Source organism: Sphaerodactylus townsendi, linkage group LG03, assembly GCF_021028975.2.
Source record: "Sphaerodactylus townsendi isolate TG3544 linkage group LG03, MPM_Stown_v2.3, whole genome shotgun sequence".
Lineage (NCBI taxonomy): Eukaryota > Metazoa > Chordata > Lepidosauria > Squamata > Sphaerodactylidae > Sphaerodactylus > Sphaerodactylus townsendi.
This window is the reverse complement of record NC_059427.1, coordinates 14,330,608-14,345,456: the sequence shown is the minus strand read 5'-3', so window position 1 is coordinate 14,345,456 and position 14,849 is coordinate 14,330,608. Positions and strand designations below refer to the sequence as shown.

Genomic DNA, 14,849 nt, shown 5'->3' with positions numbered 1-14,849 from the left:
TGCCTTCTGGGGCGCAAGGCAGTGCGGCAGCCTCCCGCACGCGCAGCCGCAGGAGCACAGCCTTCTGGGGCTTGCCGTTTTCCGCCCTGTGACAGGGCAGGAAACGGCAGCGCCCCAGAAGGCAGTGCGCTCCTGCGGCCCCCCGTCCCGGTTCACAAAGGTGACCATCTGGTCACCTTAGTTAAAGGGCTCAGAGAAGGGGTGGTCCTGTCCTCGGGTGGCAACATAAAAGAACCAATCAGGGAGCTATTGCCATGACACATGTTAACTGAACTGTATAAAAGGAATTGTAACCTGTGTCACAGTGCGCCTGTTCTTTTGAGCTTCCTGCTGACAGAGTGCCTTTTGCAGGTGCAAAATAAATGGCTCTTATTTCCATCCTTGGTATCAGTTATTGGGTTAACTGAATACCAGGCAAGATCCTGGAACCCAAAAATAAAGGGTAACAGGAACACCTAATGGAGAAGGCAGGGAGCAGCCTCTTTTACTAACTTCTTTTCTGAAAGGTGCCACATGCAAGTGGACCATGAAACTCACCTCCGTCGTCGCAAACAGTTGTTGGTCCACTCCATTTCCCGTGGGGGAGGCAAGTGCGGTTCTGGGACCCGTACAGTGTGTAACCTTGGTAGCATTCGAACCTGAGTTCCTGGCTTACGTTGTAGTAGGGCTGTCGGGGTTCATACAGGCCGTTTTCAAACTCCAGGGGCCTGCTGCATCGGATGTCTGGAAGAAAGAGAAAGTGGGGCCTAGTCATTTTTCCGTTTAGTATGGTTACCTGTCTCCAGATGGGGCCTGCAGATCTCCTGGAATTACAAGGCATATTCAGCTTACCAGAATCCATTCCCCTGGAGAAAATGGCTGGCTTATATCCTTCCCATCCCCATCCCCTGACCTACAGTTGGTACTTGCAAGTGTTTGTCACCACCAGTCATGAAAGGGTTAACATCTGTTTGTATGTAAACAGGAAGTTGAGGCCATATTGTAATGAGTTCAGAGGTGGGATCCAGCAGGTTCTCACAGGTTCCCGAGAGTAGGTAACTAATTATTTGTGTGTGCCGAGAGGGGGTTACTAATTGGTGATTTTGCCACGTGATTTTTGCCTTAGTTACGCCCCTCCTCTCAGCAGTAGCGTGCAGAACTTGAAGCAGTCTAGCAGGAGGTGAACCGGCGTGCGTGGCAGCCTGCACCTGCGTGCATTCGTTTCCCGCGCAAGGACCGCCGCAGCGGCTACGTCCTTGCCACAGCCCCGCTTAGGAATGCCCTGCCCCCGGAATGCCCGGCCACGCCCCCGTCATGCCCCGCCCATCCCCATTGGCGCTACGCCACGGTTTGAATCCCACTACCATGGGAACCTGTTACTAAAATTTTTGGATCCCACCACTGAATGAGTTGACTTGTCGATTAGCTATTGGTATACCAGAAGTTGTACAGTTGTTTTCTTTGTTTTAGGAAAGCAAGATCCTAAACTAACTTAAGTGTGCAGTTAGTGCTGTAAATATGGAACAGAGCAGGACAGCATTTATTTATTTTTTATTCCATGTAACCCTGCCCTTTCAGTTAATAAACATTTATAGAAACCAACTCAAAGTATCTCTGGCTCTCTTTTCTATTGGATGCTGCTTCCGCATCTCTGCTAATTAAGTATCTCTGATATGTATACCTACATCTATCCAGCCTCCACTACTTAAATATGCAGGAGTTTCCCAACCTGGAGTTGACAACTCTATGTGAAAGCCTTCCAGGGTCATACTAAGCCCCCCCCCCGCCCCTTGCCCATGATCTGCTATATATGTGTATATGAAACTAACATTAGTGCCACTCTGTGCCATTGGCTCTCCAAGCAATCTGCCCACGTACCTCGACACTTGGCCTTTTTGACACTCCTGTTTTGCGCGTCCCTCAGGGCATTCCAACGCGAGCCGTGACAAACCCGGATTTCAGTAGGATAAGGATATTTTCCATCCGGGCACGTGTATTTCAGCACAGCCCCTTCCTGCAACCATGTGTAGTTGCCCTCTAAAATCTCAGCTGTTTGGGGGTCACAGGCTCCATCGGTCACACCTGGGAAGGAATCAAGCATAGTGGGGAAAGGGTTAAGAACAAAAATGGGCAGGCGCAACTTATGTACTGATGCCACAATCCTGGCATTGTTGTGGGTGAATGAGCCCCCTCAATATTTTAAGAATTGCTCTGAATATACTAGATACTGGGGGTTCATTACTGGATTGCCCTGGTGAGTGATTTGGGTGCCAAAGGCAAGCCGGGAAGACAGATATGGATCAATGCCACAACATTGGGGGGCTTTCTCCTCCCAGACCATTTCTGTTGGTATGTTACAAGTTTGTGTCACTTAAGTCCTGAAGGTGTCAAGTGTTGTTTGTATGTAAACAACTTGATGTTGCACTGTGTTGAACTGTTGAGCGGTTGATGAGCTACTGATTAGGTCTATTGCTTTCATGCAACAGGTCATATGTCCTGAGTGGTTAAAAAGTGGTTAAAAAGTAAATCTGTGGCCCCTTACGCACGTGCAGAATAATGCACTTTCAATCCACTTTCACGATTGAAAGTGGATTTTGCTACTTCACACAGTAAAATCCAGCTGCAAAGTGCATATCAGTTGAGATGATATAGATAAGGTGACCAGATGGTCACCTTTGTGAACCGGACTGGCAGGTAGGCAAGCGGGCGGCCACAGCCACAGAAGCGCACAGCCTTCTGGGGCGCTCCCGTTACCCGCCCTGTAACGGGGCGGGAAACGGGAGCGCCCCAGAAGGCCGTGCGCTCCTGTGGCTGTGCGCGCGGGAGGCTGCCACACTGCCTTGCACCCCAGAAGGCAGTGCGGCAGCCTTTCAAAAATCGGGACACTTGAAAAAACCCGCGGGACGCGGGACAAATTGTTTTAAGGCGGGACTGTCCCGCCAAAAGCGGGACGTCTGGTCAGCCTAGATATAGAATGAGTCACGCTTTGAAAAATTTAATACAGTGGGTTTCTCACTCGCTTCCTTTCTCTTCTGTGTTGTACTGCATAATTTGGTTAAATTATCTGGAGGGAGATGCTGTCAAAAAACCCAAGGGCAAACAATAAGTCTGTATGTCAGAAAGTAGCTTTCCTCATTCCATTTTATATATGTCTGGGGAACAACGTGGACATGACGGCATCCTCATGACCGCCTCAAGGAATCCATCATATCTAAGTTGGCTGTACAATAGTCATATAAATAAATACAAGTACAAGTGGATGCCTATCATGTCTAGTATGGTATTATGGGTTTCACCTTCCAAACTGCCTGAGTTCTCACTATCAAATTAGAAGAAGAATTTGGATTTATACCCCACCTTTCTCTCCTGTAAGGAGACTCAAGGTGGCTTACAAGCTCCTTTACCTTCCTCTCCCCACAACAGACACCTTGTGAGGTGAGACTGAGAGAGTTCTCAGAGAACTGTGGCTAGCCCAAGGTCACCCAGCAGGAATGTGGGAGTGTGGAAACACATCTGGTTCACCAGATAAGCCTCTGCCACTCAGGTAGAGGAGTGGGGAATCAAATCCAGTTCCCCAGATTAGAATCCACCTGCTCTTAACCACACTGGCTCCCTTTGGTCTTGCCTTCATTAGATAGGGATACCTACAAATGTCTTGCCCCTTTGGCAGAGGCTTCACTGTGTGGAAGCAGGCAGCTGGATTTTTCATGACACTGAGGTAAATGACATCACCTGGTAAGCAACATCCTATTAAGCTTGAATTGAAGATTAAGCCCGGACTCAACTGGACCAGGCTAGCCTGATCTTGTCAAATATCAGAAGTTAAGCAGGGTCGACCCTGGCAAGCATTTGGATGGGAGATCTCCAAAAATACCAGAGATGTGATGCAGAGGTGGGCAATGTCTCTTGTCAAAACTCTTGGGGTTGCCACGAATCATCGGAAGAAGAAAAGAAGAGGCAGGATGCTATTTTCCCCGGGTTGTTGGAGAAACATGGGTCGATTCCCCACTCACAATTAGATGTATGCTCATCACTCCAAATATCCAGGTTTCCTGCAGAACTCCCCACTACACCAGTGCCGAACACGCATTCACCCCATTTCTGTTGCCCCCCGCCACAAGAACGCGTTATTTTAGAACTTGTAACAAAGTAGACCTTTTAGAAAAACGTGTGGTCAATCTGGAGTGGTGGGGAAGTTGGGGGGGAGTGAATCCGGATTTGAGCTACCCGCCCTTTCAAGTGACGTGGAGCCTCCCATCCAATCCGGACGCAGTGGGTTGCGCGCAATGTGTGCGCAGCCCTTTTATTTTTTAATTTCACGTAGCTGAAATCCATGTGGATACGTGGCGACATGGGGCTGGTTTAGAATGCTTTTCTGTGTGAAAGGCAACACAAAGGAACGCTACACCGCATATCCACGTGGATACGAGGAGACAAAGCAGCAGAGAAACGGGGCATTGCTTTAAAAACGCCTGTTTCCCCGTTTCTGCGTGCAGTACTTCTGCGCATGCTCGTGCAAACGTGGATCTGAAGTGTAAAAAATAAAATGAAAGTTCCCGCCCCAGCACAACGCAGCAGCCAATCAGGAAGCCCCTGACCGGATCACATGGCAGATCCGTGAACAGTGGGGAATTCTGCCTGGCTGTTGCATCGCCTGGAGCAGGGGTCGTTTGGGGGCCACAGGCTGCAGTGGGGACCATGAAACCGCGCTGAGAAGGGCCCGAATCAAACCAAACCGGTTTGTATCCACTTTCATTTTTCCAGTGAAATCGACCATGATGTCATAAACCAACCAGGAAGCCTCAAAGCTAAGAAACCAACTCCCTCTCGTCCCATATCTGAACTCCACAGTTTACTATTCCTGAAGATGGATGGAGCAATATTGACACTCACTCGCCATTATAAAACTCCCAGACCTCAGCCTGGCTTCCAACATGTAAGTGACCCTGCTCTTTAGTAAACTTAGTGTAATGGTTAATCCAGCTTCTCTTTTATACGGGACCGCTTTCTTAAATTACCACATTCGGCACAATAAAAAAGAGGTGAAATCTCATTATTTATCCAGACGTTTATCAAGACATTTCCACTTCTCTCAGAAATAAGTAAAATAAAACTTAGAAACACACACACACACACACACACACAAACCGCCACCTTTAGCATGTAGCAATTTGAAAACATCACTAAAGGTCTCCCCTGAACAATTTTGTCTTGTGAAGTTGTACATCTGCATTGGACTGTACCACCATGGCCCACAGTTGCCCAAAATGACCCTCTCTATCACCATCCCCCCAAAATCTTCCTCACACTTAGAAAACTAGAATACTAGGGAGAAAGCTACAGAAGAGACCTTTCCCCGGATATTTAGTTTTCTATATTTGGCAAAAATAAATAAATGGATGCATGTTCAGTCTGAAGTGGTACAACCCAACCACTAACTCTGAAAACCAGAATCTTGGTATCTTTTGACTCTATATAAGCCTCTCTCCTGCTTGTCAGTGGCTCAGCATTGCTAATTGCTGTTCTCATTACCATTGGGGGGTGGGGGATCAGCCGCAACAATTTTTAATGTGAAAGTTTATATTTAAAATTCAAGATCTCTACGGTTCTTGACATCTCTTCCTTATTTTGCTGGCCATCATGAACGACGGCATCAGATCAGCATTTAAATACTGGGTGTCACTGCATGTCATTCTACATAATATTTTGGCTCAGTATTTACATAATGCTAAATACTAAATATGAGTATCAAAATGCTGTCCATAACAGTAAATGCTGGTCAGCTACAAAAGGCAGCCAAGAATCAGTTTCCATTCCATGTCAGCTGTCAAATATCAAACAATCCATCAAGGAATATGGAAATCCAACAGCGAAGAATGCCAAAGACATACATAATCCATCGGGTGTTTTGAACATATCTGGAGAATTTCTACATTGTCTATTGGGGAGGAGAGGCAGGAGATTGGCAGACAAAATATCCTAGATGAATTATTCCTGTATTGTCAAGACGTTGCCTTAGCTGCAGGTTACGAGAAACTGTGGGAAAAATAACAGCACAAAGAATATCTCGCAGCTGACTCTGGGATATGTTAACTTACCTGCAAAAAATGCTCCAAGGCCAAGGATTATGTAGAAAAGTTGCAGCTTCATTTCTGCTTCTCCTTTCGTCTCTCCTGTCCAGCTGGCAGTTTCCAGCTCTATTTTAGGAGCTGCAGTTCTGATAACTTGTGAAATTTTTAGACTTTCGCTTCACAAAGCTATTTATTGGGAAACCCCACCCAGAGAAAGCCACTGAGTTTTGGGAAATGACAAAGTCCGTTAAGCAATCGGACTAGATTTCTGTGGTCAGCAGGTAGAGAGGAATCCAGACTCCCTCAGGGAACGAAAGAGGGGGAAACCCGAATGTCTTTAAGGAGGGAAATGAAGCAAGGTTGAGAGGGAAATCCCCAGCTTGGACAAATATGAAATTTTAGAATTTACAAATTTCAGAGGATAACTATTGCGGGGGAGGATCCTGGATGGGATCACGGAACTGTTAGCGGGCGATGCTAAATTGATAGCCAACCATGCCAACCTCTTACCCTTCCCCCTGTGTTTGCATTTTCTAACATTACATTATTTACCCAGCTAAACTGAACAGAACTTCCTCATTTTTTGGACAAGAAAGAAAACAGAAAGATTGCTAAACATTTGCAGCTGTTAGAAGAGAAACAGGCAGGTATGTTTTGGAAACGGGATAACTGTCGCCTAGCAAACTCCTAGCTCACGATTTCTCAGGAAATCCAAAACACCTGGCATGTAGGCTTTATCTGTGCCCTCCTAAAGAATTTGTTTGTTCTGACTAAAAGCTCTACCCTTCATACGTCCCAATTATTTCCTCTCCAGCGGGTCTCAAGTCCAAGTGCCGGCTCATGTTTGAATAGCAAGGGGAGCAATACATAGTCTCCTCCCATCCACAGTTTGTTTTTTATTAACTTCAAACACCCCTCACACACACACACACATATTTTTGTGTTTATTTGCAAATCCCACTCTACACACACACACAACACACACAAGAAGAAGAAGAAGAAGAAGAAGAAGAAAAAGAAGAAGAAGAAGAAGAAGAAGAAGAAGAAGAAGAAGAAGAAGAAGAAGAAGAAGAAGAAGAAGAAGAAGAAGAAGAAGAAGAAGAAGAAGAAGGAGGAGGAGGAGTTTGGATTTATATCCCCCCTTTCTCTCCTGCAGGAGACTCAAAGGGGCTTACAATCTCCTTGCCCTTCCCCCCTCACAACAAACACCCTGTGAGGTAGGTGGGGTGGAGAGAGCTCCGAGAAGCTGTGACTAGCCCAAGGTCACCCAGCTGGCATGTGTGGGAGTGTACAGGCTAATCTGAATTCCCCAGATAAGCCTCCACAGCTCAGGCGGCAGAGCTGGGAATCAAACCCAGTTCCTCCAGATTAGATACACGGGCTCTTAACCTCCTACGCCACTGCTGCACAAAGGTTGGTGTTAAAAGGATCAAGACACAGAAAGGAATGGGGGCAGTTGTGTTGGGGAAGTCCACTGCACTGCCAGTTTGCTGGAAATGTTTATTTTCTAAAATGAGAATGGCCAGGGCTGTCATCTGCCATAACATGAAAGATTCAGAGCACAAAACTTTTCTTCTCCAGTTCTGGCTGTGGCTACCTGATAGCACTCTGCTCACGTACAGAGGTGTTACCATATCACCCTGGCATAGTGGGGGGTGAATGCTTATTCACAGGTACCTCTGCCCACGTGCCAGCCTAGAGAATGATGCTGGCATTGCAAAGACGGGGAGCCCATTCTCTGGCAATAGCCTAAAAGAATTGCTTTCCGGTTCTCATGCTTTCAGTCTGTTTGTCATGTCAGCATATTTTCAGTTTCACAGCCAAGGAAGAATGTGTTGTCAATATGATACACAGTAGCCATGCCGAATGAATGCAGTCATACCTCGGGTTTCGTCGCCTTTGGGTTTCGCCGGTCGCCTCGGGTTCCATTTACGCAAACGGCATAAATTTACGGCCATTTGCGTAAATTTGCTATGCCGTTTGCGTAGCGCATGCGCATACGGCGTAGCCTCGAGTTTCGCCGAGTGTTGCTGGACGGATTATTAGCGAAACCCGAGGTATGACTGTACTCATTTTATCTATAAGAAGACTCCTGATGTCATGGCCTCCCCTGATTATCTTAATCCAGATACTCCCTTCTGTAACTAACTTCTTTTGACCACCTTACAGTACGCTCATTGTTTCTCAAACAATCCACCTGGACACCTCCCAGAGGTTGTCCTGACATCCCCCAGGGGTTGGCTTGACACCCCCAGAGGTGGTCTTTCATCTTATGAATCCCCCACCCTCCAAAAAAACCATTTGCCCAGTGGCTCTGACACTTTTCCGTCTGTGTCACTGTGCCCAACGTGTTGCACCCCCTGGAACCAGAGGCTGGCTGTTTGGCTCTGAACCCTGGATCTTCTTCACTTCACGATCAGGTTGTATCACCCATGTACCCCATACCCTTTTTCTATTCTAAATCTATTTTCAAACCTGTCTATATCTTAGGAACTCTGTGTGTGCATGTTTGCTGAGTTGAATCCAATGCTTGTGAACCCCTTATCCCAGTGTGGGATCCAAAAATTTTAGTAACAGGTTCCCATGGTGGTGGGATTCAAACTGTGGCTGTAAGCCAATGGAGGCACAAGGTGAGGAGGCATGACGGGGGCAGTGGCCGGGCATTCCGGGGGTAGGGGCATCTCCCTGGGCGGGGCTGTGACAAGGACGCAGCCGCTGCGCTGGTCATGCTAGTCCGATGAAAAGCAGAATCGCATACAGGCGCAGGCTGCCACGCACGCTGGTGCACCTCCTGCTAGACTGCTTCAAGTTCTGCGCGCTACTGCTGAGAGGAGGGGCGTAACTAAGGCCAAAATCACATGGCAAAATCACCAATTAGTAACCCCCTCTCGGCACACACAAATAATTAGTAACCTACTCTCGGGAACCTGTGAGAACCTGCTGGATCCCACCTCGGCCTTATCCCTACAATAAAGATTGTCAAACTTGCATTATATTCCTCTCTGTGGATTTTCTTCTGAGAGCTGATCACTGTATACACTGGTATTAAAGATTCTCTTGCAACGTTAATAAGTAGTCTGTTCTAAAGCTAATTTTCCCCACTATATTGAGAGGCTGTGTTGCCACCCTGGGTAACAGAGGCATATGGTAGCTTCATGTGCACTGAGGCTGAACTCTGCCAGTAAAAACCGATTCCAAGGTTTGCAACAAGACCCTTTGATAAATCAGAACAAATAATGTAATTTCACCAAAAGATTTTTTAATTATTATTATGCATCACGAAGTCTGGCAACTTGGCAACAGTAGCCAGGAAGAATTCTAGGTAACAGTGAAAATGGGGAGGGGGGGGGGTCACTGCTGAGGAATAAATCTCAAGGATCCAGCCAGATGGTGCCGCAGCCAGTCCTGCACGCGAAACAGACTAATGTAGAAATCTCGTGGTTTCTGACCCCGCTTAGGTGTTTCCCGAACTCTGTGTCCAGACTCCGTGGTTCTTCCCTTCTTTCCACATGCATCAAATGTACCCCAGCTGATTACACCCACCTGCAAGGAGAGACACAGAAGCTAGATCAAGACTAAAAAGGCCACCTGCAATTCACAGGGACAAAGAGATCAATTACCATTTGCACAAGATCTATCTAGAGAATCAAGGTCATTCAAGTATAGCCTGGCAAGAGTGAAATGTGCAAAAAAAGAGGAAGACTCACCAATCAAAAAACCCCCACAGCAATAGCAAAAATGCCTTGGGAATATATATATATATATACTTATTTGTTTGTTTGTTTGTTTATTTATTGGTTATATTTATATACCGCCCTCCCCCGGAGGGCTCAGGGCAGTGAACAACAAAAACATAAATAGAGCACATAAGGCCAAAGACCAAAGATCCATTAAATATTAATTATTTTGGCTCTATATAAAATATAACCCCACCCCATTAAAACGCAGCATACTAAAATCAACATAATAGATGGCACCTACTATCAAGTCCCCTAAAAGAAAGAGGGGAGGGGGGATGGCAGGATCCACTGATGTTATAAAGGTGGGGGGAGGGGGGCCATCAGCGGCCAGCCTCCCCAAAGGCCCGGCGGAACAGCTCAGTCTTGCAGGCCCTGCGGAACTCATTAAGATCCCGCAGGGCCCTGACAGCTGCAGGGAGACCGTTCCACCAGGCCGGGGCCAGAACTGTAAAGGCTCTGGCCCGGGTGGAGGCTAGCCGCACCATTGAGGGGCCTCTGATGAGCGCAGAGTAGGTTGGCCTCTGATGAGCGCAGAGACCGATTCGGGACATATGGGGTAAGACAGTCCCGCAGGTACGGAGGTCCCAGGTAGCGCAAGGCCTTAAAAGTTAACACCTTTAATATGTGAACGCCACACAACTACTGACTACATAATTATTGAACGAGGTGTGGGGAATACCATAACTAAAATGGCTTTAAGATTATCAGTGGCAACCAGTCAGTATAGTGTGTATTACCTCCATGGTCACAGGCAATATACCTTTGAATGTCAGCTACTGGGACCAACTCCAACAGTACCTTCAAGGCAATTCTGGCGAGAAGACTTTTTGCCACACTTGATCACAATTGAAATTCCCTTCAGTGTGCCTGATCTGGCCAGGATGCCTTATATTCTTTGCTCCCCATAACAGCTAGTCATGTCTCCTCCTAACCTAAAATGTTCTTATGGGATGATAACGTGCTGAGGGATGGCACTGATAATGTGCTGAGGTTATGCATGGGTGGCCCACTTAGCTCTAGTTTGAGTTGCATAGCCTTGTATGAACTTGATCAATTTGTGATGCTCATATGGAGAACTAAAAGAGAAGGTCAGGTATCAGAAAACCCTTTGGAAGATCACTTGGTTCTCGTTTGTAAAAGCAAGAGGGGCCACAAAGTGAAACCACCAGGGTCTTGCTTACCTGAATATATCTGGCTCGCCTCTCTACAAACAAGGACCCCCCTGATTCACCTGTGAAAAAACAAGTGTTAGAAGCCGACACGAGCCCCACTGTCTCAGATCGCTTTGACCCCCAAAGAAGAGCGAGGTTCTGTTGTATTCATACACCTCATAAACTTGCCAGTACTTCACGCCTGGATTAAATTGCATTTCCAAGGCGTTTTCCGCACGGCCAATATATCCTGGGATAAGGAGGTGAAACATCCCGGTTCAGTCATAACTTCTGCATGGCTTCTGGGCCTAAATCGGGCCCACCCTGCAAGATTTCCCTTATCCTGTGGCTTTCAAAAAACAACAAAATTGGAGGTTCTTTTAAAAAAGCCTGGGCTGCTCCTGCTCCCATGCGAACACTGCAGGAGACGGACCAGTTTATTTTTCCTGCCTTGCCACCTGTTCTATCCGCCCCGCAGCTGCAGCCATTCAGAACCTCAGAAAAACGGGAATGTTTGCACATGCGCGGGAATCTACATAAACTACGTACGCTACGTAAATGTAAACTACGTAAACTACATACATGTAAATGTTCACGTGGAAAATGAAAATAAACCAGGGGCTCGTGCATAGTTCGCTGGAGTTCTTCCTCCTGGCCTGAACACGCTGACGGGGCAGCCGTGTGAAGGGAGAAACCGAGATGCAAACAACCTGGTAGGTTTGATCCCAGTTTTCCCTTGGGATATTATGTCTGTGGGGAAAACGCCTAAGTCTCATAGTGTAGGCGCAGAAGGCATAAGAGGAATATACTCTGTTAAAGCAAAGGTTTTCTTTTTGCCCTCTATTACTTTCTTTCTGTAATGGGGAGTTGGCAATAGCCATAATGCCAGCTGGAACTTAAAAGAACAAATGCCAGAGCCCTGAAAATCTATTCTTCCTTTTAACCTGGTGTTACTGAGAGCAAGCTTGATAAGCCCAGCAGAACAGTGCCCTTGTTCAGAGTTATACAGAATGTGCAAATTCAACTGTTTTTAAGGTCTTACTGTTCCCAAACAGTTACCGTGAATTTGCCCTTCTTCTAGAGACAGAAGAGAGAAACGTGAAAATGTTTAGGCTCTTTGTCTAAGAAGAAGGGCAACAAAAGACAATACAGATAAGAAAGAAACAGGGCCCTAGTTCATTTTGCGTCAAAGAACCAGGTGCTGACATCTTCCAATAAGGGACTTGGACAACCCCAAATGTTTTGGGGAAAGGGAAAATCTCCACCTTTCTGTATGATTGATTGATGATGTGGGCATTTTGGGGTGTATTCTTTTTTGCCATCTTGATGTAACCTGCTTGAATGCTATAAAAGTAAGAACACACTGCCATTTTGTGTTGCTCCTCTGATACTCTATTGCCCTAGTTGGCTGAATAAAAATCAAATCGATTTTATTCTGTATCGGCTTGAGCTTTCTTGAGCTTTTTTAAGTTTATTGGTTAACCCGCGTAAACAATAGTTACCAAGAAACAAACAAAACCTTGTTTATCATGGCACTTAGATGTGACAGTCCATTGGAGTTAGAGGGGAACTTTTGCTTTCAATTTATACAGCCCCATGTGAAGGAAGAAGGTGGGTGGGTGGGTGGTTGAACCTGGGAGTTAACCAACAGTTTCTTGCCTATCATGGCGTCTGAACTAAGGCCCCTTCCGCACATGCAAAATAATGCGTTTTCAAACCGCTTTCACAACTGTTTGCAAGTGGATTTTGCTATTCCCCACAGCTTCAAAGAGCACTGAAAGCAGTTTGAAAGTGCATTATTCTGCATGTGCGGAATGAGCCCAAGATACTTTAACTGGTTTTAATAGTGAACTATTGCTTAGTTGCTTTAGATTTTTGTTTCAAGAACTTGGTGTTAAGTGCTCTGGATTTTTAAAAAAACTTCTAGCCACCCGACTTAGAAGAAGAAGAGTTTGGATTTCTAGCCCACCTTTCTCTCCTGTAAGGAGACTCAAGGTGGCTTACAATCTCCTTTCCCCTCCTCTCTCCACAACAGACACCTTATGAGGTATGTGGGGCTGAGAGAGTTCTAGAGATAACTGTGACTAGCCCAAGGTCACCCAGCAGGAATGTAGGAGTGCAGAAACACATCTGGTTCACCAGATAAGCCGCTGCCACTTAGGTGGAGGAGTGGGAAATCAAATCCAGTTCTCCAAATTAGAATCCACCTGTTCTTACCCGCTACACCACACTAGTGCTCCACCACTTAGGAGAGATAAATCTGCTTTTCAATTGTACAACAACCACCTTTGCAAGATGCATCCTCCACGGCACCATTCCCATCGTCTCCACTGCACAGGAATCGATCAGTCACGACTTCAGAGACATTGGTCACGTTGGAGTATAACTCATGCTGGACCGCTGCAGAAATGCACCTAGGGCGCTACAGGAAGCAAGGGACACATACATGGGGTGTTAGATCCTCGCAAATCCACATCCCGTTAATTTATCAAATGTAAAGGGATCTTTAAGTACAAATGCTGTTATTTTATTGCAACAGTCTCTGTAAAGCTGAGCAGCAAGTTTATTTTTGTAATCAAGGCTGGTGGCGAAATGATCCACAACTTCCTAGTTTGAATTTTCACTTTGAGCCTCCTAGGCGTCAGAAAACAGGAACTGAAACAAAACTTTTCAACTCTTCAACTTTTGAGTTTGCTCCTTGATTGTGGGTGCAGGCAGTGGTGTGATTTCAGCAGGTTCGCGCTACTTCGGCAGAACCGGTTGTTAAAATATTGCTTGTAAACAACCAGTTGTTAAATAATTTGAATCCCACCACCGGAACCGTTTGTTAAATTATTTGAATACCCATCACTGGTGTATGTATGGTGTGTGTGTGTGTGTGTGTGGGGGGTGTACTTCAAACATTCATCAGCTATACTCTGTCCCACCAAAAGATAAAATGTGGTTCTGCGTTGTTCAGCAGAAGTGAAAGCAATGTATTCCCACTGTAGAAAATAAGTCCTAATATTAAAGTGGCCAGCGCAGATAGAAGAAGAAGAAGAAGAAGAAGAAGAAGAAGAAGAAGAGGAGGAGGAGGAGGAGGAGGAGGAGTTTGGATTTATATCCCCCCTTTCTCTCCTGCAGGAGACTCAAAGGGGCTTACAATCTCCTTGCCCTTCCCCCCTCACAACAAACACCCTGTGAGGTGGGTGGGGCTGAGAAAGCTCCGAGAAGCTGTGACTAGCCCAAGGTCACCCAGCTGGCATGTGTGGGAGTGCACAGGCTAATCTGAATTCCCCAGATAAGCCTCCACAGCTCAGGCGGCAGAGCTGGGAATCAAACCCGGTTCCTCCAGATTAGATACACGAGCTCTTAACCTCCTATGCCACTGCTGCTCCTGTATCTTTCCATTGGACTATCGCAGCGGTTTTAACTGCATTCTGTTCAGTGGCCCTTAAAGATTCTCCTATATCACTTCTGGCAGCAGTGGCGTGTGGTTCTCAACCTTCCTAATGCCGCGACCCTTTAACACAGTTCCTCATGTTGTGGTGACCCCCAACCCTAACATTTATCCATTTTACAGATGGAGAACACTGATGCAGAGAGTCTTAGGCGACCCCTGTGAAAGGTTGTTCGACCCCCCAAAGGGGTCCTGACCCCCAGGCTGAGAACCACTAAGGCCACACATGCCTGGGAATCATGTATGTATGTTTACTTTTGGATTTATATCCCACCCTATCCCCAAAAGGCTCTGGGGGGGATATAACAGAATCCAGGCAATCCATAAATATAAAACATGAATCCACATTTAAAACCAACCAATTAACAATTTAAAATCAATAATTTTAAAATAAATTCCGTCATGATAACAACTGATGACATAAATTCATCCTTCCCACCGTTCATCCTTCCCTCCTCCCCCTCCCCAC

At 46.3% G+C, this 14,849-nt stretch overlaps 1 protein-coding gene across 1 annotated transcript in view; it reads right to left on the bottom strand.

Annotated features, from left to right (window-relative positions):
* Positions 1–14,849, bottom strand: part of CFB (complement factor B) — an 86,960-nt gene that overhangs the window by 25,417 nt on the left and 46,694 nt on the right. The window contains exons 16-21 of the mRNA XM_048487245.1: positions 13,228–13,363; positions 10,972–11,021; positions 9,404–9,593; positions 6,078–6,203; positions 1,858–2,061; positions 538–723 (exon numbers count right to left, since the gene is read on the bottom strand). Coding sequence (XP_048343202.1) covers positions 538–723; positions 1,858–2,061; positions 6,078–6,203; positions 9,404–9,593; positions 10,972–11,021; positions 13,228–13,363 — 892 coding nt within the window. The remainder of the gene's footprint in view (positions 1–537; positions 724–1,857; positions 2,062–6,077; positions 6,204–9,403; positions 9,594–10,971; positions 11,022–13,227; positions 13,364–14,849) is intronic.